We start from the raw sequence: 27,887 nt of genomic DNA, 5'->3' as shown, positions 1-27,887 counted from the left end.
TCTTGTTGCTTTGTCAGGTTCAAAGTACACATAGCTAGAGAAAGGATGGTGTCAATAATAAATGTATGGAAGAAACCTTGGCTTAACATCTTTTAAGAAAAAAAAATTTAGAAGAACAAAAGGTTGGAATGAATTGTTGCATTTTCCTTAGTAGTTGAAGCTTAGATTTTTTTTTTCTTTTTCTGAGATTTATCTTTACACTAAAAATTAATAGTTCATATGATTATGAGACACAGGTGTAAAAATAATGCTGTTCGTTGGCTTCCAGTAATGTGTAATACTTAAAGAATAATCTGGAGGAAAAAAAAGGCTGATCCTAGACACCAGCTATATATACAAATATATACACATACACAGTTGGACGGTGATCGTAAAGACTTTTTCCAACCCAGTTAATTCTATGATTCTGCATGTGAATGTATAAAAACTGGATAGGGTAGAAAGGAAACTTGGCATATGAAATGAGATGCAGTCACCAAAATCCCTGAAATGAGCAGTTGTGATAGCATTGTATTTGTAAGCCATATTAATAAAATTGTACATGGATAGTTCTTTTTGATTTTGGGGGGAGGTTTGTTGTTGGGTTGTTTTTCTTTTTGATTTGTTTTATTTTAGTAGAGGTTTCCTTGTTTCTTGAAAATTCTGCGGTCTGAAACCCCATACATGGCCCAGTGTCATCAAGACTTGAAGCTGTCTGAGAAAATTGGTCAGCAAAAGCACAGTAGTGCTGTTATTTTAATATGAAATGTTCTTTCATTTTCCTTAGAATTAGCCCTTTCTAATCTACAAGCCTTAAAGAGCAGAACAAGCCAGAAATACAATTTTAGATATTTTTAGGTGATTTTCCCGAATATGTGTATTGAAATGGTAGTGTCTTTTTATGAACTCGTACTATAATTCCCTTTAATGTGCAAAGAAGCATTTCATCATTAAAAATTCAAATCATTGTCAATTCTTTCAATTAAGGAAATCTAGTATTTACCTAGGAAAGTGTTGACATAATAAAATTGGAGGACATGTAATGAGACACAACAGTTAGATCCATTTTTGATGTAATTAATTTTTTTTTTTACTAGAAAAATGTGATTTTTTTTTTTTAAGCTTAGCAGTTTTGAAGAATGACCAAAGTTATTCTTTGTATGATTGCAAGTCAGTTAAAGGTGACGTTTTACACTGCAATGTTACACAAGAATGCGTTTAGATAAATTGTAATCAAATTTGCTATATTAGGTTGCATATTTTAACAACAGCAAATTTGGGGGTATGTGTGTTTTGGCACATGTCTTGTAAAAGGAAAAAAAAAGCAAACAAAAATAAAACCACTCTTAGATGCATATCTTACATTATAAGATTTTTGCACAATTTTCTGATTAGTATTCTGGTGGAAAAAAAAAATCCTCTTTGAAACGTTTAGTTGGAAATGAATCATTTAAAAGATAGCTGTACAAGCACATTCTTGGTTGTTGGTTTCTTTTTTAACGAACAGACTTCTTTGCACTCCCGTGGTGCCTGCAGGTAATTTTGTGAATAAAATTCTGTGACTGTGACAATATTTTAAATTCCTATGTGCATTGTTTTAATTCCCACTATTTTAAAGAACTAGCTGTTATTTCACTAGTAACCTTGAGGGGAAAAGTTTTCAGAATTCCAATTTAACTGTAAGAACTGACACTTAGGATTGCTGGACCAATAGAGCTTTTATGATTAGACAAGAGATTCATTTGTCAAAAGGATTTAAAGTATGGGATACTATAAAACATGGATTTGCTGAATACAGCATTGATCGTGACTTCAGGCTATATGTTCTAGTGAACTTTACATAACCCCTTGATACCAACAAAGGAATTAATTGTAATTAATTCCCAATTGGTTTTGTACTTTCATGTCCAGCCAGCGATAACACCAACAAAAGTGAAGTAGTAAGAAACTGCTTTTTAGAAATTAAACCCTGGGATCAGTCTGATCACTCCTAGGGGAATGTGTTTCAATGCTGTAATGATTAATAGAGCCTCTTAAGCGACAGAATATTCACCAGGAAGTTTTCACTAAATGAAATATCGACTCAGCCCTTCACCAGGAGAAACCCAGCTGGAAAAACTAGTGTTGAGATCCCACAGCTCTAAGCCACCATACTTCCAGCATCAATCAACTTTGATATGGCACTTTTGTATGTATCACTATTTAACATCAGCTTTGGCAGTTTCTCTCTATGTGTTCAGGGACAGTCTATCTAAACCCATTGTTTTATTCCAAATGTATTTCAGATAGTATTAGTCTTATATTAATTGACAATAGAGAAGGAAAGTTTGATATTTTCAAAAAACTAATATTCTATTGAGCAACATTTTTGAATATTCAAACTCAGTCACAGAAACTGATTTTAAACTTAGTGTATATTGTCTAAGCTGAGTAATAGTCCTTGACCTTCACAGCAAATAATCAGGTAGTTCTAAAATTTTGGAAATTGCATTATCTTTTTTGATAGTAAGGGGACTTAAAGCCTACAATAAGTACTCTTTCAAGTGTTACTAAGTACTAACTTAATGAAAATATCAAGTGTTGATGGATTGCTTTAAAGGTTTTGAAATCTTGAAACTGTTGACAAATTTGGTCTGGTGTAAGAAATAGACTAGCTAATATTTCACAATAACCTAAAAGACTGGGCATAGATTATACTTTTTTTTTTAATTGATAGACAAGTATCTCATACATATTTTTTTCTTACATCACTGGCCCCAACTGTCCTTTTCATAGCAAGGAAATGTCATCTTTACTGTCAACCCTGACATCCCATTCACTGACCCAAACTCAGTGTTTCAGAACTGGAAATCTTTTTCCTGTCAGTCATACTGAATATCATATTGCTTTATGCAAATGCTTTATATGCAATTATATCATATTTATATCCTTTATATACAATTTATATTGTATTTATGTCATTATATGCAATTTTTATAATATTTCTTTATGTGCAAATGGTAAAGGGAGTAAGACTGACAATATTTAGTATTCTGTGAAGTTTTTATATCTAAGCCTTTCAATGGTCAACAAAATCAGTGCTTTATCTTAATCCTATGGCTTTGCTTGCTGTGTTAGCTACTAATCAAATGTTACAGGTGCCTATGCACAAGTGTGTCAAATTTTCCTCTTACCGTTGAAGTAGGCAAAATGCTAGCTCTACTTAATTGAGAATGTTGCCACTGACCTCTCTGGAGTCAGTATTTCAGCAGTGCTCTTTATATCAACAAAGTATTAAGAAGTCTTGTTAAGTTCTGTGGTTTATTAAGAATAACGTTTTTAGTTAATAAATTAGTATATGGAGTAATGACAAATATATATATGTACTTCAACTATCAATTTGTTCTGTTTTGTTATGTTTGTATCAATAAAATGGGAGGTTTAGCAATAGATGCTTTTTTGTACAAATGATTGTAACTTTTTCTTTTCTAAGGCCTTCCTTTTGTAAGGTCCTTCCTAGTTTACAGTTTCTTGATGGTGAAATCTTAAACTATAATACTTTACCTACAACTGAAAGGATCAAAAAATCAGAATCAAGTACTTTTATGGAACTTTGTCAACTTCAAATTGAAGAAAATGTTCTACTGAAAAAAAAGGCTGCTGAACTGAGGTATGTATGTGAATATAAATTACATCAAAAATATGTTTTCATGTATTGTTAGTGTAGTTCTTGGCATCTTACCAATTTTACTTATCTTTTTGCCTGGAAATGTTAAGAAAGAGATTAGAATCATGAACTCCAGTGCAAAGAGTATTTCAGACAGGCATTAAAATATTTAAGTTTGTTTGTTAATATGATTAACATAGTTAATATGATTAACGTAGTTTGGTTATTGGTGGGATATATGGTCCACTTTTTCCTGCATTTGTTTCCCGTGTCTTTATTATTCACGTTCTAAATGACTGAAAAAGGTTTGACCTCTTTTCTCTTAAAGTAGCGAACCGGATGTCTCTGTTTCTACATCTTTGATTTTTGTCACATTTACTACCTTTACCATTATTACCATGATCAGTTGTCCAGTGACTTCAGCTTAGACATTGCAAGTGGTAATTTATCATTTATACCTATCTTTTCACCTCTTTACAATATCTAAGTAGCTCAAACTTCTCGTGTTTGTAGTCATCCTCCTATGTGGTAGAGAAAACTTTCTTATGTCTGAGATTTAGGACCTGTTTCTTCAGTATTATTTGAGGGAAAAATGCTAGTCTGTAATTAGGATGTGTCTTGTGAGAGAGCTGTAGTAAAATCTAAGGACCTAACTTTTCCATGCATGTCTGCAAGATCATCAGAATGTGAGGGAATGATGGTATTCACAAAGTTTAATGGTTTATTTAATGATGGTATGCATGAATGGACATTACAAAGGTAAGAAATTTGTTGGATAGTCAGGCTCAGACCATCCATTAACTATTAATAGTTAATGGAATGGCTCATGCTGCTTTATGGAAACTGACATGTCCGTCTGACATCTTTATCAAAGACTTAGAGCAGGAGGTAGAGTGCATGCTTAAATGTGCTTGCAGATGACAGCAGTTTGGAAGAAACAGTTTACATGCCTGAGGGCAGAGCTGTTGTTCAGAAGAACCTAGGCAAGCTGGAGAGGTAGGCCAGCAGGATCCTTGTAAATTCAACATGGACAAATGCAAAGTTCTTTCTTTACCTTGAAAGGAGTGACACTTTGGAACAGTACAGGCTGGGACTGACTGAGAAATGTCTCTGCTGAAAAGGATGTTTGGATCTGGGTAGATAAGAAACTGAATGTGAATCAGCAATGTGCCCTGGCACCAAGGAAAGTTAAGAACATCCTGGGTTGTATTCACAGAAGCATAGCCAGTAGGTTGAGGAAGGTTATTTCTTTTTCTTCAGCCCTTATTAGCTTGCAGCTGGAATACTGTGTTCCATATTTTGGGTCACCAGTACATAAAAGACATTGATAAACTGGAACCAGTTTGGTGCATTGCCCCTTGGATAAAGCTCTGAGCAATCTGGTCTGATCTCAGAGAAGCAGGAGGTTAGATTTGAGACCTCCTGAGATTCCTTCAACTGAGATTTTTTCTGATTCAGTGTAAGTTTTTCTTGAAAGAGCTTTCAGATGTTTGAAAAGAACAATAGTCAGAAGAAAGAATTATGTAAATGTCTCTTCTTTCCTGAATGTATGCTTTGGGGGAGGAGGTGGAGTGAGGGAGAGTTGTGGGGTTTTTAAGATTTTGAGAATTCATTCACAAGCTTAGAAATTGGTAACTGTGGCATGGTTGAAGCATCTTGTATAAAATCTAGTCTTAAAGTTAATTTCTTATGTGTTAAAGCCCACTATGTTTTATTTTGATTAAAAGTATGATTTATGGATGATTTGAAAACCGTTGAAAACTGCAGTTCATAAAGGGAACTCTAAACAACTTGTTTGTATATAAACCTTTACAGCATAGCTATTATATGTACATACTGCAATACTTCGACTGAATTAATGTGACGTTGCTAAAGAACAGGCCAACAATAGAGCAAACTTCTCTGTTTCACATCTTGCTAAGTTATGAGCCCCTGTAGGTGTGACCTCAAATATGTAAGCTGCCAAAAGTAATCACTGCTTGCTTCCCTAATCCATGTTTCATAAACCACTGCTGGCCAATTAAATTGTCTGTGCTGTTTCTGCCTGAAACTTCACTGTTCTTACCATGCTTGAGAATGAAACATATTGTAAAATTAAACTTCTCTATTCTAATAAATGCTTTCTGTCACATAATCTTTAGATGTCTAGTAGTAAGTCATTGTATAAAAAAATTATGCAATACCTTAGCTGCAGTAATTTGCTTTCAGTCATCAAATATGCAGATGTCTGGCTAGTGGAACTTAAAGTTTATAAATACTGTATGTATAATACAGTGAAAATGACAGGAATTTCATAAACGGTATTGCAGGGATAGAGTCTGTAAACAGTGCCCTCTTTCATGTGTTTGCAAGGGACTTTTGTAACCCACAAGTGAACATCAGTGATGATGCTTATAGAAGTTTTGCCAAAGACAAGTTAGATTTTACCACACTATTACGAACAAAAGCTCAGTTAAAATTGGAGTGTACTATTTATTAGAATTATGGAAATCACAGAAGAGCTGCAAAAGGAAAAACATGACATGAAGCAAAATTTTAATGGGTACACAAGCTAACACACGAAGGAGCAGAATATTATTTATGATTCAGCTACAGTGGCCAGGAAAATACTGCCATTGCTGACTAGACCAGGCTTGTTTGTCCTCTATCCATTTTGCCTCTGAGAGGTTTATTCTGCTACTTTTCCATATAAATTTCATTGTCTTAGTTGGACAAAAGGATGCTCTTGTAATCAGCTGACAGCAAGTAGGAAATTCTGTACAAAATGTGTCAGCTCAGTAAGCAAGCTTCCACAGTTACCTTAAAACTTTGTAAGTGGCAAAATTTTGGCTAATTTAAACTCCTAATTTAAAGGAGGAATTTCTTGTCCATTTCCATATCTGTTAAGTCAGCCTGTGCCTGGCTACTTACACTTTCTAGATGGTGTCAGTGGGGGTTTGCTCCTCCCCACCTTTATTTTTCCCTCCCCAAATACTGCATGTGAAGCTGAGCAGAATTTGGTCTATATTAATCAAGCCGACAGTGATGAACACTCTTGGTGGACTGGTTGTAGCAGTCATTAATAAATGCCTGTGTTGGATTTCCAGACAGATTAAGATCTGACTCAAATGCTTTTATCTTTACTCAAAGTCCTTGCAAAATCCTAGCACAAGTTGAGAGGTATCTTCTTGGTAAGAAAGCTGCAGGTAGCTTTGTGCTCTTAGCATTTGTTTGCAAAAGTAATGTCTTGGTCTTTAGGTATTATTGGGGCCACTATTCTAGCACATTTGTACATTGCTATGAAAGACACATCCCTTTGTCTTCTGACTTGTTAACCCTTTCCCCCACTGCAAAAGCAGTGCGTCTTTTGTGGCTGTGCTGGAATTTGAACCACTGAGTATGAGTGAATGTGCTGGTCAAAGCTGCAAGACCTAAAAATTTTACTATAGCAGTACTGTATGGATACTGACACTTCTATCAGGATAATCTCATTTCTTGTTTTGTCAAGATGCCAGTTTATGCTTAAAACCTTGGTTATAGCTTAACCAACAAGCAATTCCAGAAGAGTTATTGTGACCAGACCCCTTGACCTACTATGCCAAAAGAGGTCTGAAAGGCAAACCACCAATTAGCATTAACTGAAAAGGAAATGGTGTGGTATCAAAAGTCTCAATACTGCAGTATTTTTTACTTTGTCTTCTCTCTTTCCTTACATGTGAGGGTTTTTTGGTTTTTTTTTCATTAAAGAAGTAAATCAGTTGTGCATATTTTCCATTATAGCAACTTCCTATCTGTGGTTTGAGTAAACAGTCTTCAGAAACGTCTCTAGTATCAAGAATGCAGTCCTTCTGAGACACTGAGAAAGCTGCAGTGCATTGATAGGATAACTGTACCCCAAGCCTATTGAACAGGGTTTTTTTTCCTCCAGAACTCTTTGAAATCCCTGTTCACCTAAGGGAACCACCAAGCTGACTGCTACCTAGCACTTGCGTCCTATCTTAATATTTGTTGTCTGTGTTTTGGAGCTTCACTTTTGCAGGGGAATCCCAAGTACAGTTACCAAGCCTCTTCATTGCTTATAGTTCTCTGAGATGTCACTGCAGCTTCCCTTGTAGTTTCTTGATACTGAGGCTGATCTGACTGCCTTAAAAGAAAGCCACTGGTATATGGGGAGCAGCCTAAAAATCCTGAGAAATCAGTACAGTTGTGGATTGCCAGGGAATGTGTCAGCTGGGAAACAGGGTGCATGCCCGCAGTGACAAGACTATTTTGCAACTGCTGCTTGGAAAAGCTGCTCAAAAGCAACCTTTGTGAAAAAAATAACACAGGATCCCCGGTGACCATACGGTTACTCCTCCCTGCCTGAATTTTCAATTGCCTTCAGCCTTCCCTTCCATTTCTGCTTCCCACATTCATAGCCACTGGAAGGGTGAAACAGCTGCTTGGGATGGCCCTGCATCTGTCAAAGGAGAGGATGTGCAAGTATCCTTTTCTGTTCACTGTTTTTTATTTAGCTCAATATATAATACATTCTGTTTTTTTTCCGGCAATATTTTAATCCTCAAATAAACAAATGAAAACAAACCAAATAAAGAAAAGGTGGAAATTAATTATATTATTTTTTCTTTTTCATTTTTTTTTTTTGCATTCTCACCATAGCATTTTTTGTAGAAATTTTGTAATGATGTACCAAATTTATATTTTGAAATACCTTAGCTAATTTAAAACATTAAACTAATGCTTTACATATTTCATGTTGAAGAAATTACTATTCTTACTGTGCAGTTGCAGACACCTAGAATTTATTAGATCCTTAAGTGAATGTATGCATTTGTTTAAATATTTTTTAAGAATTATCATATTTGTGGAATTAACAGGAATAGGATTAATATTATGTAACAGGTAATCAAATGTACAGCTAATGCATAGTGAGTTGTGTAATTAGGCTGTGGATTTGACTTCCTATTTAGTCATTCATATTTTGTCCAGTAGCACTGAAGTTGCACTAGGAGAGGAAGGTGTGGAATGTTTTTTAGTCTTGTAAGGTCTGATTCTATATGTTCTTAAAAATATGAAAAAAATATTAGTTGAACTTCACTAGAGGAAATAGTTGTATAGGTTAAGAGTCTTTTTACAATAAAACCTTATAAAAGCTTCCCCTTTCAAGAATGATGAACAGGAAAGCAAATTGTTATTCAGACTCTAATCTTAGGACCTGATTTTCGAGATTCCTGAGAATTGATCTTATTTCTATTTTTTCTCTTGGATTGCTGACTTAGAATTGACTTTGTGGTCCTCTGAAAATAGTACCAGATTAAGATCTCTGCATGTATCTTTATTATCAAAGGAAAAATTTTCATTATTCTAAGGTACCTTCTACCTAATACAAGGGACAAACACTGTCCTAATACAGTCTTATGAATCTGTAACAGTTTCTTCATATTTACTTTTATTCATTTTTGTAATTTAGATGGTGTAGCACAAAAAATTAATGAGATAGACTTTGTAGATCAATGCTGCTTCAGTCTAGTTCTTTCCTTACACTGATAAAAATGTCTATACCAAGAAGCTTTTTTTTTTTTTTTTTTTAAATTCTCTTTAGCATTGCGGTTTGTTGGTTTGAATCTAAGTTTGGGGTTTGTTGATGTAGTTCTAATCTAAAATGTAGAATTACTGTTATTTTTATATTAGCTGTCATAGTTTCCAGATAAAATTGGATTATTAAAGCTATCACAGCATGTGTAACAAAATTATCTCAAATCCTCTAAAATTTTCAGCTTCATATGCCTCTAGCCACATGTAAAATTAACAGTGAAATGCATGCCCTGGTGTCTGTTTCAAACAGACTGAAACCTTTAAAAAAAAAAAAAGTCAGAGTAAAATAAGCAATCTAATATATGAGTGTACTGTAAAAACTGCCAAAAAAAAAAAGTCAGATTAAAGCAAGCAATCTAATATATGAGTGTATTGTAAAAACTGCCAAAAAAAAAAAAAGAAAGAAAATGGGATTTATAAATACTGAAAATGGTTTTCAATCACAGTAATTATTGTTCACTGTAAGGATATGGAAACATATAAGGATACTTTAAAATACAAGTAGTTTAGAAAACAATAGAGGGAATATATTTTTAAAAAATCATTCTTACATTTTGAAACATGTAAAGATGTTTTTGTCTTTTTTTTTTTTTTTTTTCAGAATTGCCTCTTCTATCAATTCAGCACAGGGACAATGCTGGTATTTTAATCAGTTGATAAAACTTAGCATTAAACATCGATATGCACATGAGTATGGTCAACTAAACATTACTGACAGAGATGGACCAGAAGCACTGCAAAATCATCTAAAGCAAACATCTACTGGCTGCCTACAGGAAAATAACCTCTTTATCATGGGTGCGACAGAAAATAAACAGGTCTTGTTGGATCCTTCCAAAAGATGGATTGCTACTGGCCATACTCAGGCCACATTCATTAACTCCTCCGTACCTGTGCACCGAAAGGAAAATAAAGAACATCAGAAAGTGAAGCAGACGAGCACTGAATCTTGTATTAATTACAGTGGGGAGAGCAAAGGCAACAATAACATGTCAGCCAAACTCATGTTGCAACAGTCAGTGATAGTAGTAAGTAATGTGGGAAAAGATCTTCAGCATTTTGAGAATGATACAGAAAGGTAAGAGAGATGTCAGACTGCTTTCAAATAGATTAACTGGATAGGCAATAGGAGTGAGGATTTCTTCTTTAAAACAGAGGCACAGAACTTGTAGTACATTAGAATTCCATATTAACAACAATCCTTTGTGGTATTCTGTCAGTTGATATATTAGAATATAGATATATATGTACTTAAGATAATTTTTAAATACTGTCTAACGAGAATTTGGAAACTTCCACTTGATCTCCTACTTTTTTCTTTTTTTTTTAATGATACATTTATGACACCAATTCAATGACATATTCAATATTAGAGATGAAAATGCTGGATGGTTTGTAGAAATGTTGGGTCAGTTTACAAAGTGTAAGGCTTTTTTTCTATACTGTTCATTAGACATTCAAGATTCATTTGTGTAGAGTTTACTGTCAGTATAGTTTAGAAGGCAAGAGGGAAAAGTTGCTTAGATCTACCATCCTACTCCCTTGACCTTAGGCCAATCTCCTGCTGTTGTGATGACTGAAGAGCTAACAGCCTGCCCTGCCCTTGGTACTCCTCCAACATGCTTCAACCTGCTTCTTAAAGGCAGGGGTGAGAGGCCAGTTCAACTTGTTCTGTGCCCCCAGATATTCTCCTGTATGAAACAGACTGGTTTATTATATCTTTAGAATCTGTTTGCTGCTGGTTAGTATGGTTCTGGATTTATGGCCAGGGAAAATAGAATCTGAAATTTTTGCTCTAAATGTACAAAAATTCAGTTATGGTTCCATAAGAACTCTGTTTCAAAAATACATGTTTTGAGAATGCTATGAAGAACAAGCATGAAAGGTATGCTTCTTCATGATGCTTAGACTTAGAAGTAGTGCTTAGTAGGTACTTAAGACAATAATGATTCATCATAACATTTATTATTCAGGAAGACAATTGAATTCATCATTGCCTCTCAGGAAGTTGAAAGTACAAGTACAATAGTAAAATAGTAAGAGTACAGTAGTCTATTGTGGAATATGTATGCTTCTGAAAAATCTTTTTGAAATAGCTCATTTAGAGTTTTTAGTTAATATTTTAAATGCATTCTGTTAGTCAGTTGTTGAACAGTTCTCTTCAATCATAGAGTCATAGAATGGTTAGGGTTGGAAAGGACCTTAAGATCATCTAGTTCTAAATCCCCTGCCATAGGCCAGGATGCCTCACCATGTTGCTCAAGGCTCTGTCCAACCTGGCCTTGAACACTGCCAGGCATGGAGCATTTTCCACTTCTTTGGGCAACCTGTTCCATTGCCCCACTGTGCCCTCACAGTAAAGAACTTCTTCCTTATATCTAACCTGAACTTACCCTGTTTAAATTTGAACCTGTTACCCCTTATCCTACTGCTACAGTCCCTGATGAAGAGCCCCTGTCTGGCATCCTTGTAGGCCCCTTTCACATCTTGGAAGGCTGCTATGAGGTCTTCATGCAGCCTTCAATGCAGGATGCAAACCGCTGGGTGGTTGTTTTTTAACTCAGCTACTGCTTTTTATAGATGCAAAGCTTATAAATAAATCATGTTTGGGGTTGGCAAAATTAATAAACATATTTTAAAATTCTGGCTTAACCCCTGAAGTGTGCTTTTGTTTTCTGAAAAGTACACCTCTGTGTGCATACTGTAGATGCACTACACAGGGAAAGTAACATGTAAAGACTGGAGGAAATTTACATTTCATTTCTTAAACCTACTGTCCAAATGAAATGAGAATTTTGTGGACAAAAGGATTCCAAGTCATAATGCAGAGCTGCCATTAAGCTTTTCCTCTATCAGTGCAAATTAATTGAACATATATTTATAAAGCTCAATCATTCAAATATAAATATAGTAAGATATTTGTATGTAATAAATAGAACAAATATAAATAGCATGTAATCATTGCTGATCAATTTAAGAAATGTACACATATAAGCAGTGGTCAGTAGTGTTAAAGTGAATGGTATAAGTAGGCAAAGAATGAGATTGAACTTTCTGTTTTTCCTGTTTACTCTATTGGAGATATTTGTCTCATGCAGTTTTCAGCATTTAGCTCTCTTTAGTTTTGTTTGTTTTTTTTTTCCTTTTGGACAGTGGACATAAGTGGACCCCTTCAATAGTTTATTCTGTCATTGTTAAACCCCTTCATTTTAGGAGATTCTTCCTCTCCAGTGAATATACAGGGAACAGAGCCTAGTGGGAATTAGTCCACTTGGATATTTGGATTTCCAAAGCTATGTGATGTGAATATCCTCCAGTGTTTCTGAATGTACATGTCACATCTGCATTGTACTTTCTCAACGGTCTAATAGCAGTGCCTTCCATTTGTCTCAACGCATAGTACTGTGCTTTATGGTTATAATTGACAGCTATAATAATCCAGTGTACTGTTGAGGCTATGTCATTCATAAAAGTATTTATATCTCTGTAAGGCTACATATGGCAGCATCAGTGATCCAGTCTTTTTGGCGGCAGTACCATGCCAGGAGGAAAACCGACTGCATAAAACCAGAGAATCATCACTTTATCGAGTCTTTGAGACAGAAGCATCAAGCTGCCACACTAATCCAGGTTGGGTTATGGTATTGGCTTTACTTTATAAATTTCATAAGAAAAAAAACCTTACTAGTTTTGTGTACTTCTCATCTTCTATTTTTGTTTAAGATTTTATTAGTGAAAGATGAATAGTTTCATAATTAAACATTTATCATCAGCTTAATATTTCTAAAAGAGAGCCTTCTCTACAAAAAGTTTAATAGAAGCATAAAAATGTTTTCACTTTTTCACTATTTCCCTGAATTAGTTTTGCTTGATTTAATTCTCATATTATGCTTAAGACATACTGTGCCCATGTTCTTACTGGGGCATGTCTATGCTATTAAACTAACAGATGCTCCGTAACTGGTACATCATTTATGATAGCCATACAACTAACTATTCTTCCCATCTCTTCTATTTTATTAATCTATCACTTTCCCTCTCTCCCCATCTTCAGAACCCAGGATTGCCCTGTCCATAGTGACACTGGGAACAGACCATGGCATAGGCTGTCCTATGGTACATACTGAGCTAAGAGTTAAACAGAATGGATTACTATGTGCAAGAATTGAAGTCCATGCCTTGACTCTGTTTAGTTTGCTAACCAGTTTACTTACCTGCAGAGTTCATGGGGTTCATAGGGTTTTCTGCGTTTTTAAACAAACAGACCCTGTATTGATTCCAGATTTCAAGTTATCTTAAAAGGATTCTATATTGTAAGTCTTCTATAAAAATGTCAACAGTGCCAAAGTGATTTAGGTTTCTAAGTTCTATTTTCAAACTGAAAATCCAAGTAACTCATTAGTATCTATGCAACAAATTGGCAGTAGCAAAATGTTTAGTAAATGTGCATACTAAGAAACAGGATGAGTACAGAATCATATTACAGCAGTCAGTTATCTGGGAAGTTGAGCTAAAATTTTTCTCTGGAATATAATGCTTAGGTAGTATATTATTTGATCTCCATAAACTTTATAAACTTTTAAACTTAGTTATATATTTGACTTATATTACATATTAAAGTGAAGTTTCGCAAATTCATATAGTGATTAAAATGTCCTTTCATTTGTTTCAGACCTCAGAATTCCATGTTAGTATGAAAATAGTCTTTCACTATTTATCTTCTGTGTATTTCATGTTTTTTAAAATCTCTTTATATCTATTCTTATGTTTGTTCATTTGTAAATAAAAGTTTAGTCCATTTATTCTCTTTATGTTACTCTGTACTTTTTATCTTTTTGTCTCTCTATGAACCTTTACCTCATTCTATTATAACCTTTTTTAAAGTGACTAGAACTGAATTCCATGGGAAGATATATCATGAATTTGTTCTCTAAGGCAGTTTTCATCTTCTTTCTTAAAAACTAATATATAATTTTTATTTTTGATCGTGAATGAGCACTGACGTGTTGCTTTCATAGATCTTTGTTAACAGCTGCCTTACAGTTTATCCTTCTGCATATACTATTAGGATTCCTTTTCTCCTTTGCATTTGTAAAAACTGATCATATTTGTTGTATTAAATATATTTTTTCATGTGATCACTCAGTAACCTAAGGATATTTTATCAGAATAGTTATGAAGATCTGTAGGAAAATAGGAACAATTAAATTGTAAGAAAGCAATTTTAATACATTTAATCTTTTTTTTTATAATAATCAGGAATTGTGTGTCTAAAACCAGTAGCATTTTCGATATCCTATGCAGTTAGACAATAGTTTCCTAAAAATTAATAAACTAAACATTAAGACAGAATATAAGATTTAACCTTCCTATTTTTAGTGCCTTCATTGCAAAGCTATTAAATGTGGACTACACTACATCTTTCAGCAAAGTGAAATTTTTTTACATGGTGCTTTAAATGCTTAGGGTGTCTTGAACTTCAATGGTGTTGGAGGAAAATTGCAGTCCTGTATTTAATTTTCTTAATTTCATCTATGTAATTTTGATCTCTGAAGTGTTTTCCTGGATCTGATTCTAAAGCTTGGCATGTGTTCCTCACACCCTTCCTCTTTTTCTATCAGTTAATTCCTAATGTGCTCCTTTTTCTTAGATATGATTATGTCTACTGGTAATATTTTTTTTAAGTAAAGATCTTAGTTAAGAAAGAGTAACTGACCTAGGTCAACTGCATGAAATGTCTTTAAGAACTGCTACTTGTAAACTGTGAGACATTTAGTACAAGTGTATTTTTATTCTCAGAAATTTGAAAGTTGACACTCAACTTTTTCTTATGTAGCCTTTCCTTTCAGTTTATAATAGTCCCTGAAGGAATTGTCAAATAATTAATTAGTTGACCCAGGTTTGTAGTTGAGGGAGTTGCAGGATTCCTTTCTGCTTACTTGTGGAGAGCCTCTTGAGTACTCTAAGCTTTAGACATATGCTGGCATTTAATTTGTCTTGTAGTTTTAAATGTCACATAAAGTTCAAAAAACAGATCACTGCGCTATTAGACCAAGGCCCAAGATGTTTTATCTTCCTAATGGGATAACACAGAGAATCTGGATTTGGGGTTGATCTATGGCTTTGTATAACATGCTTTAAATTTTTTGTTTAGGCATTTTGGAAGGGTTTTCTTTTGCGAAAGAAACTGGCCAGTGCTCTTGCAGCTGTTAAAAGCAATGAAGTAGAGGATGACTATGAAGAAATAAATGTGGATGATTTCATGTTTTCTGAAGTAAGCACAATCATTACCATAAAAAAAATTATGTAAAAAATAAACATTATTATTATTAAGCAATTGTGTAGCTGTTGGAAATAATAGACCATGAATGGACTACCAGAGCTAGAATTAACGTTTTGGATGTCCAGAAATAAAGAAGCATTTGTTATATATAGCTCATTTAGATGTATTTGTCATGGATTAATTGCTTCTTGCTCTTCAAGATGCCCTGGTAGTTGCCTTGCTGTTAATGTCACACCTACCATTGAATCCCATGGATTTCTACACTTAAAGGACAATCATGAGAATAAGGAAACAGCTACTTTTGTTCTAAAATGTTTAGCTTTTTAGTATTTTAGTAACAGATTATAATGTCAACAAAATTTGAGTAGGTATTTTGTTCATTTTCAGGATAGACTGAGAACAATAATATAGCTGAAAATATAGCTGAGTTTCAGTGTTGCGATATTCCAATGAAGGGAACACACACCCAAAACCAGAGGTTAATCAGGCTTACTAGCTCTTCTTTTGTCTTATGGGTATAGTACTAAAACGACTACGAGTCTGAATACAAAAGTAAATTACGAAGCAAAATATAGTTAAATTGGGAAAAAAAAATCCTCACACTTAGGTCTGTGATGCATAAAATCCAGACATCATTTCTAGTAATTTTCACAAATTAGAGAGTTAATAATGTTCTTTCAGTTTCAGAAGATTTTAACTGGCTCCGAAGTTTCCATTCTAAGAAATAAAAGCAGGCTCCAAAGGAACTGAGGAGTAGCATCACATCCAAAACTGAATTTAGCAATAATTAAGTGAAAAAAAAGGTCTACAGGATCAATATTTTCATTCAGTAAGCAAGAAAAGAATCTTTAAACTAATTTTATCTTATATAACCTCAAAAGGCATAGTATAAAGGGGAAGTTCAAAACTCAGTAAGCATGGTAAGGCAGCTGTTGATGACTTACCTATGTATTTGTCTGGAACGCAGCTTTCTTTCACTGTTCGCATTTGTTGGTTGCCCTTTTTCTTTTTTTTTCTTTTTTTAATGGTTTCAGGTAAAGCAAAGAAAACTGATAACAATTTGGCCTTTTGAGACCTAAGAGGATATGACTGAGGGTTTTTTTCATGAGCCCTTGTCTCTGAATGTGCTTATTCAGCTGCCGCATCTTTGCAAGAGCAATTTATCAATATTACACTGACGTTTTGCAAATGAGATTGATGTGATAGCCCTGCTACTGGCAGGATTAAATCCTGTTTATGATCACATGTTTGTATGGGTCATAGAGAGTTATGAAACCAAATATGTTGTTAGTTGAAACAGTAGAGTTTACAGTTGATCAGTCTTCAGTCATCTGAGTATCAGCCTTTTTTGCCACTTGTTGGGGTTTGTATGAAATTATTGTCACTGACTTGATGACTTGGAGTAGTTTTATTTTTCTCTTCTACCTTTCAGCAGCTATTTTAACACACTTTTCAGAATTACTGTCTTATTGTAAGACCATGCAAAATGTTTGAGGCAGGAGTCCCAGGAATAATTTGGTAGACAGGAAATGTGTTTGTGTAAACATAGAGATCTGGCTTAAATTTTAGGATTTTTTTTTATTTTGTTTTAATTTGGAATATATATACAAAAAAGAACAGTCTCATTAGTTGATGTTCTCTGATCCCTGGCTTCTTTCTAAAATAATAAAAAGCAGAAAGTTGAAGGATTTATTTCTTCACACAGGAAGGAAGTATCTGTTCGTATATTAAAGAAGGAAAATATCCTGGTTTGAATTATTCAGTCAGTAGGCCAGAGTCTTATATGCTGTAATTCAATTTAGTCATTCTTGTTTCACTCTGTTTGGCCCAAATAATCCTGTGATGTGTCTTGATATTTTTTTTATTTTAATTACTAAACAAAAAACTACGTGGGCAGTTTTATTTCATCTGTCTCTCAGGAGGGCAATCTCATTTGGGCAGGTGCTCCTGAGGCAGAGAGGCTTGCACTGTATCACCCTCTGGTGTTGCCACACAGCTCTTCCTGGTTTGCTTTTTTGTTGAGGTTTGGGTTGTGTTTTTTTCAAAATTGATATTGAGTTTATAAGGAAAGAAATAAAAAATAGGTCTAAGGAGCAATTCTCAGAGAAAGTGTTTAGGTTCAGATGATGACAGGAGACCCACGAGTTGACGTTTTAATTTGCACAGCTGGCTCAAATACTGAACTGGGGACTAATGTCAAAAAAGTTACTCGAGCCCTTAGCTTCTTGTGATGAAAAATGTAAGAACATCTGTTTTCTACAGAGCAGTGTATGTGATAAATTTACAATGTATATGCCCATGAAAGATATACTTTGTTCAGTGAGTGAGCATTTCAGTGTTCCAGATTGATGTCTGTAACTAGACTTATACCGTGCAATATTTGTCTTACCGTTTTTTATTTATTTTTTTTTTCCCCAAGCATATATCTTGTCTGTACTAAAGAGTTTGATTGGGGGAAGTAATGTGGCTTAACTAAAATGGGGCTACACTCTCTTCTGTCTAGCCCAGACTAGCCATCCTCAGTACTAGGTTGCTTGGTGTTGGATTGCCTGGTTCCATGCATCTTTAGCTGTTTCGTTCTCTGCAGCTGGGCAATACGAAATCACATGGACTTTCTCCTTCTGCAGAAATATGCAGCAGAAGCCTTGAACAGTCTATACTGCTTATTCCCTCCTTTCTGTCCTCAGTGTTTCTTTCTGTCCTCAGTGTTTCTTTCTGTCCTCAGTGTTTCTTTCTGTCCTCAGTGTTTCTTTCTGTCCTCAGTGTTTCTTTCTGTCCCCAGTGTTTCACAGCTGAAGCAAAGCCAAAATATATCAGTGCCTATCTGTTGTGTTTCAAACAAGTATGTAGGGAGGAGTATATATTGCTGGGTCTAAGAGATCCCATATGCTAGGGTGTGAAAGAAGAGAAAAATATCCAGACACCATTTTGCACTGCAGAATTCAGTTTGGATAGTTCCTCTTTTTACTTCATTTATGCTCGATGAACAGTGGTATATTTTAGCAGAAGTTTGGCACCACATCATGTGAAAAATGAATTGCATGTGATTGACCTGGAGGAAAGGCCTTTATCTTGTTCACATTAGCAGGATTAGTAATCTTTTTACCTGAACGATTACTGGTATCTTGTTGTAGTCACATCATACCTTGCCAAAGACATTCAGAAGCAATTGATGGCAGTAGAGTTTTATGTCTGTTGTATTGTGCAAACAGGCTATACGAGATGACATGAAAGATCTGGCCAACATATGTCTCAGAAAGTATGAGTCTGGTATTTAGTGATATTTTCATGTCTTTCATGTGGACTTTGGAGAATTCCACCTTATATGCTCCAGAAGGCTGATCTTAAGGCAGCCTTTCATCAGCAGTCCATCCATGTAGCAAATGATCTACAAGGCGGAGCTCACTTCACCTCTGGTGGACAAAATCTGACAACATATTTGCTTGACACAGTTCTTACTTTCTGTACTGTGTAACCATCAGCATTGTTATTTTCTCAATGTGAATATGGTAAAAGCCAAATACAAAATGGCTGAACTTGCCAATGTGACAGAAAGCTGAACCATTTAAATATGATCAGTTTTAAGACAATTTTTTACTCAGAACACTACTGAATAATTTTTTTCCTACACTGAGTCAGCATATGGACATATGTCTTATTCTCATCAAGGTAAGTACCAGTAATTGTGGTTACATAGCACAGAATGTAAATACTGTTTTTCTCAAAACATCATTTTTTTTGAATTTGGTTTTAAATCAGGGCTATCTAGTCATACTTTTCAAAAGAGAACGTAACTTTGTAAATTGCAACCAAGCTAAAAAGAAAACTGTCACTGTTCATCAAAGGGAGCAAGTTAGTTTTCCTGAGACGTCCTGCTTCTGAGCTTTATTATGTAGAATTTTAAAATCCCAATCTTTTTGAAATTATAGACCAGGAGTTTCCTTCACATTTCCTTCACATTTTACATATCCAAACTCAGATGCATAACCATTCCTTTTTTTTTGTTTTTTTTGCTTGCCTTCCATGCAGTTCTCTGTGTTGTTTTCTGGAGGTTCTTTTGTTTTGTTTTTTGGAGGGAGTGCAGGGGGAAGAGGGGAGGAGAGAGAAGAAAAACTATGTTATATATGCTAACTCTTGAAAAGTAAACAGCAATTAGAACAACAATTTCTTTACACCTCATTTTAGTGTTCTTATCACATGTCAAAACTAGACACATGCATATACAAATATAATCCTTTGTAATGTGGTTTGTCTCAGGCCTTGAGCTTGTGACTGTGGGCTTGTGACAGTGTCAGGGTCCAACTGGAGACTCAGCTTCTCATACCAATCTTTGAGACAATGGACAGCAGGGTCTGATTTCAGATCAATCTTTTACAGACAGTTTTCTGTCTGTTTTCTGGCTAGTGCCAGGAAATAAGTGTAGCCTATGGATTAGAATACCTCCATAATATTTCTTGTATCTTGACACACTTACACATGTCTAGCTCTTGTAATTGCTTATAAATGTCAGATCAGTATCCAGCCTTTCTGTATGGTATATTGTAGAGATTATGATCCTTTTTTCAGCAAAGTTATGACAAAGTTACAATGTTGTAGAAAAGCAAAAAAGTGTATGATGAAATTTGGTTAGATCCATTCTCTTTAAAAAGGAGGGGAAAAACTCTCTCCTAAGTAACATGTTTGAAGAACAATCTTCTCAGTAATTGTGTATCAATAATGTCCTAGCATGATCATGCTTCTTCAGCTGCTATGTTAAGGAATTGCATGCCATTCTCAGTCTGTGGCATCATCAGATACGTAAAGACCCTTTTTTACCTCTTTCAGCAATGAGGCTTATTTAAAAAGCTGAAATCTTGTTTTCTAGTTATCTGATAGATATCCTGGGCTTGGAAGTAGATTGCTGCAGTCAGTATCTGATAAACACAAACACAGCTATTAGGAGTTGTGGCTGTTGCTAGCACTCCAGCTTTACAGCTCATGCAGAATGTGTTCTGACTGCTTTCTGACCTTCCACCATGAGATCTCAGTTCTAAGTCCACTAATGATGCGTGACACTAAAGATATTTAGCCAAATGGCATAGTATTTTTCTAAATTATATTTAGCATGTATGACATATCAAAGTATAGTGATGTAATTAATTGTACTTCCTAGTCTTATTCCTCTAAAGACAAAGTAAAGCATTGGAATTGAATAAATAGGCCAAGCAATGGAAAAAATATACAAAAGTACAAAAGTCTTAGTTCTGTGGAGTTTTAGACTCATTACTGTAGCCTCAAAGGAAAAGCCATTCTAAGCCAAATGCCTCGTCGTAAATGGAAGTAATAAGAGAGCCATCAGTTCTTCTCAGTGAGTACGTTTGCATCTGGAATCTCTTAAAAGCTGAGCCTAAGGATCACAAATCACTGAATATATCTTCTCTAAGTTCTTTAATTTTTTGCGTAATGTTAAAACTGGCATTTTAGTGTTGATGTAGATTGTGTTATAGATCTAGTTAAATGTTTGATTTTTACCATGTCCACATACCTTGATTTCCACTAAAAAAAAATTTTTTTCAGTAATGTCTATTTAAAAATTTCAGGAGCTATCCTAACTGACTTGTTTGTGCTCTGTGAGAAGAGACCATTGATACAGTCAATACTGTAATTGAGTAAAATAGCAGTACTTTTGGAGGAACCAAAGAGGAAAGTGAGATCTCGGCTTCCTTTCTCCTCCACAGTTGAATCTATACATGTCTTATTGCCTGGAGCTTGAAGTCATTTTAGTTTAGAACATAGCAGCTGTTATCCAACCGCAGCACAGCTTAACTCACCTGAACATATACAAGTACCATGGAGCAGATGGGAGGCATCCAAGAGGATTGATCAAGCTGAGTGATGTAATTTTGAGGCCAGTCTCTATCATCTTTGAGAGATCATGACAACTAGAGGAGGTTACTGGTGACTGAAAAAGGGCAGACATCACACCCATCTTCAAGGACAAGAAGAAAGATTCAAAGAACTACAGGCCAATCAACCTTACCTCAGTTCCTGGGAAGGTTGTGGAGGAAATCCTCTCAGAAGCCATTGCTAAACCCGTGAAAGAAGGTGATTGAGAGCAGCCAATATGGGTTTACCAAGGGCTGATTATTGCTTTCTATCACAAGGGGACTGGTACTATGAATAAGGTGAGGGCAGTGCATATTGAATGCCTTTATTTTAGCGAGGCCATTGACAGTCTCATGCAGTCTTATTCTCAAAATTTGTTGAGGTATGGGCAGGACAAGAGGGTGGTAAATTAACTGGACTGCCAGTCTCAAATAGTTGTGTTCTGTGGTGCAAAATCCAACTTGGGGACAGTAATTAATGGATGTAAGGGGTACCAAAGTAGTTAATATTTGAATTAGTAACCGGTATGATGGAATCTCATGTAGAATGCAATCTCAGCAAGTGTGCAGATAATACTAAACTGGGAGCAGCGGTCAGTATGCTGTAGAACCAGGATGTTCAGAGAGCCTGCACAGACTAGATAAACAGGTTGACCTCATGAAGTTCAGCAAAAGCAGCTGCAAAGTCCAACATACGGGCTAGAGTCACCCCATGCACCACTGTTGGCTAGGGCTGACTGTCTAGGAGCCAGTACCTCAGAAAAGGATGTAGGACCCTAATGGACTTTCTTTGCCATGCAGTTCTTGAGTTTCTAATAGTGGCAATAGAGAAGGGAAAAAAAAAAACCACAACGCAACAACAACCCATACCCTGTAATGCAATCTGAATTTGGCTAAAATCTATTTAACTTTATGTCTAGTTTGTCCTTGAATGGAGTGGGCTAAGGTATCCTAAATGCTAAATACTGTTAAAATCATCATCTGGTTAATAATAGGAAAACATCCCAAAGAATCAGCTGCTAAAGTTCTTGAATTTCCCAGAAAGTAGCAGTGTAGGCTCCAAAAGAGTAAGTTGTTAAGATTACAGTTATGAATCAACAAATTTCAACTTGCAGCTTCATTTGTGCATAATTTATTTCAAATAAAAAAAATTATTGCTAGGAGCATATAAGGAGGACTGTATAAGTGAAGCTGAGCGATAATTAATACATATCTTCTTTGCAGTTAAGTGAGTTTAGTGTAATTAGAGATTTTTGATCATCAGTTTCAAAAAAAATATGCTTATAACTGAGTCCTTTGCTCTTTATCTTCCAAATACTTTTTCGATATTATTTGTGAAATAAGGACTTTTAAACAAAAAGGGAACATTGTCTTGAAATTGAGTCAAATATCTCATGTGACAAGAACTTTGAAACATATTAAACGTTAGATGACTATAAACTTGAGACTAGTCTATTTTTAATACCCTGTGCTTCTGGCTGACTTCCCTTTGACGATAAATGCAAGCTGAAGTACAACTTTCTTTTCTATTGTCTTTTTAGTATTGATTTCCCAAACTTGATGGAACATTTCAGATTATATTCCTTTGAAATTCTATATTCTTTGAATGTACAGTATTTAAGGGGTGAGGATGAGTGGTCCCTTGGCTGTTTAGTTTGCTGCGGTTTTTGATTCATTGCCCCTGAAAGTTTTGTTTGTTTGTTTTCACACAGGTACAAGAACTTGGGAAAAGGCTTCTAGGGACATACCAGCTAAAGTCTGTATAATGTGGCAGAGTCAGAGAGGGAAAGACCTGAATATTCTTGTCATTTTAATGTGGAAAGACTGCATCTGGGGTCTGAGAGCCTTTTTGAGGGGTGGTCTGAATTCAGTGCTAGGAGCCTGATGTTTATTGAAGTGGGTGGGGATATACATCTCAAAAGTTTTTTTGAAGCATACATTTCTTATGCATACTTGAGCCATGTCTAACCTCTGAAGCTGAGGTTACCATTTACCCATCTGTATTGTTTATTCTTGTATGAAAAAAAAAAAAGATGTTGGACCCAGAGCTTGGTTTTAACACTTGTCAGGCTTAAGACAAAAATGCGTTTCTAGAAAAGTTTGGGTCACGTAGGTCAGGAATGACTGACATGAAGTACAATAAGTTTCAGACTTTTAGAAAGTTAATTATGTATGTACATAATCAACCTTTTTTGCAAATGAAAATTTTTAGTGTCCCTAAAATATTAATTATTTATTTACTTTTATATATTCTGAAATAAATTCTTTCCATAATTTTAGTTATACATATCTAGAGAAATCACATAGTTACATATATATATATTAACATTGCATATCCTAATAATATATTAGGATTTGAGAGAACAGTTAGATTCCTGCATCTAAAATATTTTGGAGACATTCATTTGTATAAGACATTCCTGAATAAAATTTTCTTGAATGTTTTTCTTAACAGAATGTTACAATTTTTCCAGTAATTGTCAATACATACTCTTATAAATGGACATCTACACAACTACATCTGTTCTCTAATTTTCCTACAAGAATGTACTCTAGTAATGAACCAGCTTTTTTAAGTTTATAAAATCTCTTGGGGTCAACTAATCATTGCAATGTTTCTCTGGAAATCAGATGATACTTGCTACTTTTTTTGGCTTGAAACTTTGTTTGGTTTTAGAAGTCATAAGAATGCAGCCATGCCCAGCTTTCTTTCCTAATTCTCTTGTCTTATATAAAGACAGGGTTGAAAAAGAAGCATCGCCAAAGGTTAAAATAACCTTTATTAGGGTGCTAACCTATTTATCTTCACCACATAAAATATGTGAAAAATCACGAAAGACAAACCCAGAGAAAGAGACTATTTTTTTCTACTGCTTGCTGTTCAGAGATCCGTTTTCTATAAAATATATATTACTACACTAATTAAAAGGAAGTCTGCAGGTTTTTTATAAATTTATTCAAGTCAACATATTTACATATAGTTTTAAAATGGCAGAACTTAGAATGAAGTTTTGTGGTGTTGGAAATGGAATAATAATTAAACTAATAGATGATTCATTTAAGAATGTTTGTATTTGATGCTATATTAGCTTTGGAAGTCTTTTAGAAAGCCTGGGTCTGAACTGATATTCAACTTCCTAACACTGAGCTAAGCTTTACAGATGAACTTGAGTAACTCGGAAAAACTACCACATAGAGCAATATGCTTCTTAAGAAGACTGGGTGAAATAAAAAGCTAAATACACATATGTTCAGATCTTTAATTTCAAAGGAAGTTTTCAATCACAGCCTGTCACCAGTATATAAATGAGCACAGAAAAACGATGTGGTCCTTCTGTATCAGCTACAGGAGATAAAAATTTGTGATTTCTTAAGAAGTAAGTTTCTCAAAACTTACTTATGCTTTTAGAGAGGACATTTCTAGCAAAGAATACTTGGGCCTTGACAAAATGAAGTTTTGTTTTAAAAGAAATTAAAGATGTTGTCCTGGAGTAGATGATATTTGAATTAAATACTCCACAGAATGAAATATGTTTGCTAGGAACCAGGAGAGAAAGTTACAGTTTTCTGCTAGATGAAAGACAGTATAGTATGGCTGGTACGGCTGGTTGTAATAGACCCTTTTCTGTTGTGAGCATAACCTTCAGGATATGGTTTTTCTGCCTGACCACTCCCCCTGCCAGTCTGATCAATTATTAAACTACAGAATATTTCACAGTAGGAAAAACAGTTCTGTATGTGGCATGTATTGCCCAAAAAGAAATTTTGCCAGCTTATTTGAAATAGTCATAGAATGCTAATGAATGTTCTGCCTTGGATTAAAATACCATCTTCCACTTATCTTTTTGTTTTAACTTTTTGATTTATTTTCTTGGAGTAAACTAGATTTTAACTGCACTATTGAAATATACTCACTAAAAATTAGGAAAGTAGAAATCAAGGATATCGCCACACTGAAGAACTTTTTTGTATTCTATAAAGTAGTGGAAAAGTCCTTCAAATTTGTTTCTTTTGTCTTATTACATATTCTTATTAAAAAATAATATAGTATCATAGAATCATAGAATAGTTTGTGTTGGAACGGTCTTTCAAAGGTCATCTAGTCCAACCCTCCTTGCAATGAGCAGGAACTTCTTGATCAGATTGCCCAGGTACACATCCAGACTGGCCTTGAATGTCCCCAGGGATGACACATCTACCACTTCTATGGGCAAAAAATATGCATGTAGATACTTTGTAAAACCTGATGGAAAAAGAGCCTTTCTAACTGAAAATGACACTAATGGCCTGCCTCACTGAGGGGAGAAGTTCAGAGAAACAAGTTAGACAAAACCAGGCAGGTGAACTGAAGGGTGAATCTTCTTTTTTTAAAGAAAAGAATTCCACACACATTTTTTGTGAAATTGCAATGTGGCTTTTTTTTTTTTTTTTTTTTTTTAATAAAATACCCCTTTTTTCCCCTCCCATTCCTTCTACTCTATTGTAGTGTTCAGGAGCAGTCATGAACCATAGAATCATAAAAAGGACCTTAAGATTATCTAGTTCCAACCCCCCTGCCATGGGCAGGGACACCTCACACTAAACCATGCCTCCCAAGGCTCTGTCCACCCTGGCCTTGAACACCACCAGGGATGGAGCATTCACAACTTTGTTGGGTAACCCATTCCAGTGCCTCACCACCCTTACAGTAAAGAGCTTCTTCCTTATGTCCAATCTGAACTTTCCCTGTTTAAGTTTGAACCCATTACCCCTTGTCCTATCGCTACAGTCCCTAGTGAAGAGTCCCTCTCCAGCATCCTTGTAGGCCCCCTTCAGATACTGGAAGGCTGCTATGAGGTCTCCCCACAGCCTTCTCTTCTCCAGGCTGAACAGCCCCAGCTTTCTCAGCCTCTCTTCACACAGCAGGTGCTCCAGTCCCCTGATCATCCTCGTGGCCCTCCTCTGGACTTGTTCCAATGGTTCCATGTCCTTTTTTTGTTGAGGACACCAGAACTGCACACAATACTCCAGGTGAGGTCTCACGGGAGCAGAGGGGCAGGATCACCTCCTTTGACCTGCTGGTCATGCTCCTTTTGATGCAGCCCAGGATATGGTTAGTTTTCTGGGCTGCAAGCGCACCCTGCTGGCTCATGTTCATTTTCTCATCGACCAACGACCCTAAGTCCTTCTGTGCAGGGTTGCTCTGAATCTCTTCTCTGCCCAACCTGTAGCTGCGCTGGTCTTCCTTTTCAGCCTGTATTGTTAATGTCTTCTTGCATCCTCTGCTTCTAACCATAGCACAGTTTTGGGGATTGGTTTGGTTTTTATTATACTTTTGCGATCCTCCTTGATCTAACAGAAATGAAAGGCAGTATGTGGTAACATTATGCACAGTTTGGACAGTTACTTGTCAAAGTGCTTCAAAGCTGAGTGCAGGTTTGACACTGTGTTCTGTGAGCTATTTTTTGTTCATGGTTTAATAGGACTCAGAACAGTCCAAGCTACACATATAGTCATTATAAAAGATTATGTAACTCCAGAACATAATCCAGAGCATATAAAATATGCCTAGAATTAGATTGTGTAAATAATATTTGCACTAAAACTCTCCTTTTCAATAGCTCATTCAATCCCAGTTGAAGTTAGTAGAACCATTGTCGCTGACTTTAATAGTTGTAGGATTTGATTCTGTTTCTGAGACCACAGGATTTTAATGTTTGATTGTAAATAGTGATTGCAGTCTGCAAAAGAAGGGATAGAAATGTTTTAGAAATGAAGGAATAACAACATGAAAAAGGTTTTATATATAATGTGCCATGAAAAGAAAAAAAGCCCGTAAACCTCCAGAGTTCATGATGAGCTGAAGTATTAGAGGGAAAATAACCCTGTAGGGTTAGATTCTCAAAAGGTTAAAAAAATGCATTGTGAATCAGGATAAATAGGTTTTGATCCTGATGGATAAATGGAAATAGCTAATACCATGAAAGTTTTAATAATAAAATTCAGAAAAAAAAAACCAAACCCAAATATATTTGCACCTTCTTGTTGTTGAAGAATGATATCAAGGATAATTGCATTGTATTTAATAATGAATTTGGGGGTCTGTATTCTTTTTAGTCTTGGAAGTGTTTTATTTGTATCATGAGCAGGAGCTAAATCAAAACAAACACAAAGTCTGCCACAAAAAAAAAAAGGAAAATTAAAGAAACCTTAGAATAATTTGTCAAGTATTAAAAATGTGTTTCAAATCATAAGTTAGAGTGAATTTATTTCTGTGAAGTTTTAACAAACATTTATAACGGTCTATGTATGTTTTGTGTACCTGTAAAAGTTGCAACTTTTAAAAAGTAATGAATACAGTCTGATTTGAAACAAACACTGTAAACAAAGTATGGAGGATACAAAAGTTTGAGAGATCTTCAGATGAGTTAATGTGTTTTAAATCAACTGTATGAGATTTATACATATGTGTGAAACTACATATATACCTCAATATTTAAGAAATTGATTCCTTAACTTGGCTTTAGAAACAAATGTATGCTTGTAACGGTTTATGTAGACC

The 27,887-nt window shown here is 35.1% G+C and overlaps 1 protein-coding gene across 1 annotated transcript in view; it reads left to right on the top strand.

The window, feature by feature from the left end:
- The window catches only part of LRRIQ1 (leucine rich repeats and IQ motif containing 1), a 106,116-nt gene that overhangs the window by 23,133 nt on the left and 55,096 nt on the right, over positions 1–27,887 (top strand). Inside the window, exons 12-16 of the mRNA XM_057429353.1 lie at positions 3,452–3,628; positions 9,801–10,277; positions 12,691–12,829; positions 15,354–15,463; positions 21,507–21,517. Coding sequence (XP_057285336.1) covers positions 3,452–3,628; positions 9,801–10,277; positions 12,691–12,829; positions 15,354–15,463; positions 21,507–21,517 — 914 coding nt within the window. The remainder of the gene's footprint in view (positions 1–3,451; positions 3,629–9,800; positions 10,278–12,690; positions 12,830–15,353; positions 15,464–21,506; positions 21,518–27,887) is intronic.

Source organism: Pezoporus wallicus, unplaced genomic scaffold (assembly GCF_028554395.1).
Source record: "Pezoporus wallicus isolate ANWC-B61680 ecotype Strahan unplaced genomic scaffold, APGP_CSIRO_Pwel_v1 contig_5069, whole genome shotgun sequence".
Classification (NCBI taxonomy): domain Eukaryota; kingdom Metazoa; phylum Chordata; class Aves; order Psittaciformes; family Psittacidae; genus Pezoporus; species Pezoporus wallicus.
This window is presented reverse-complemented; position numbering and strand designations above follow the sequence as displayed.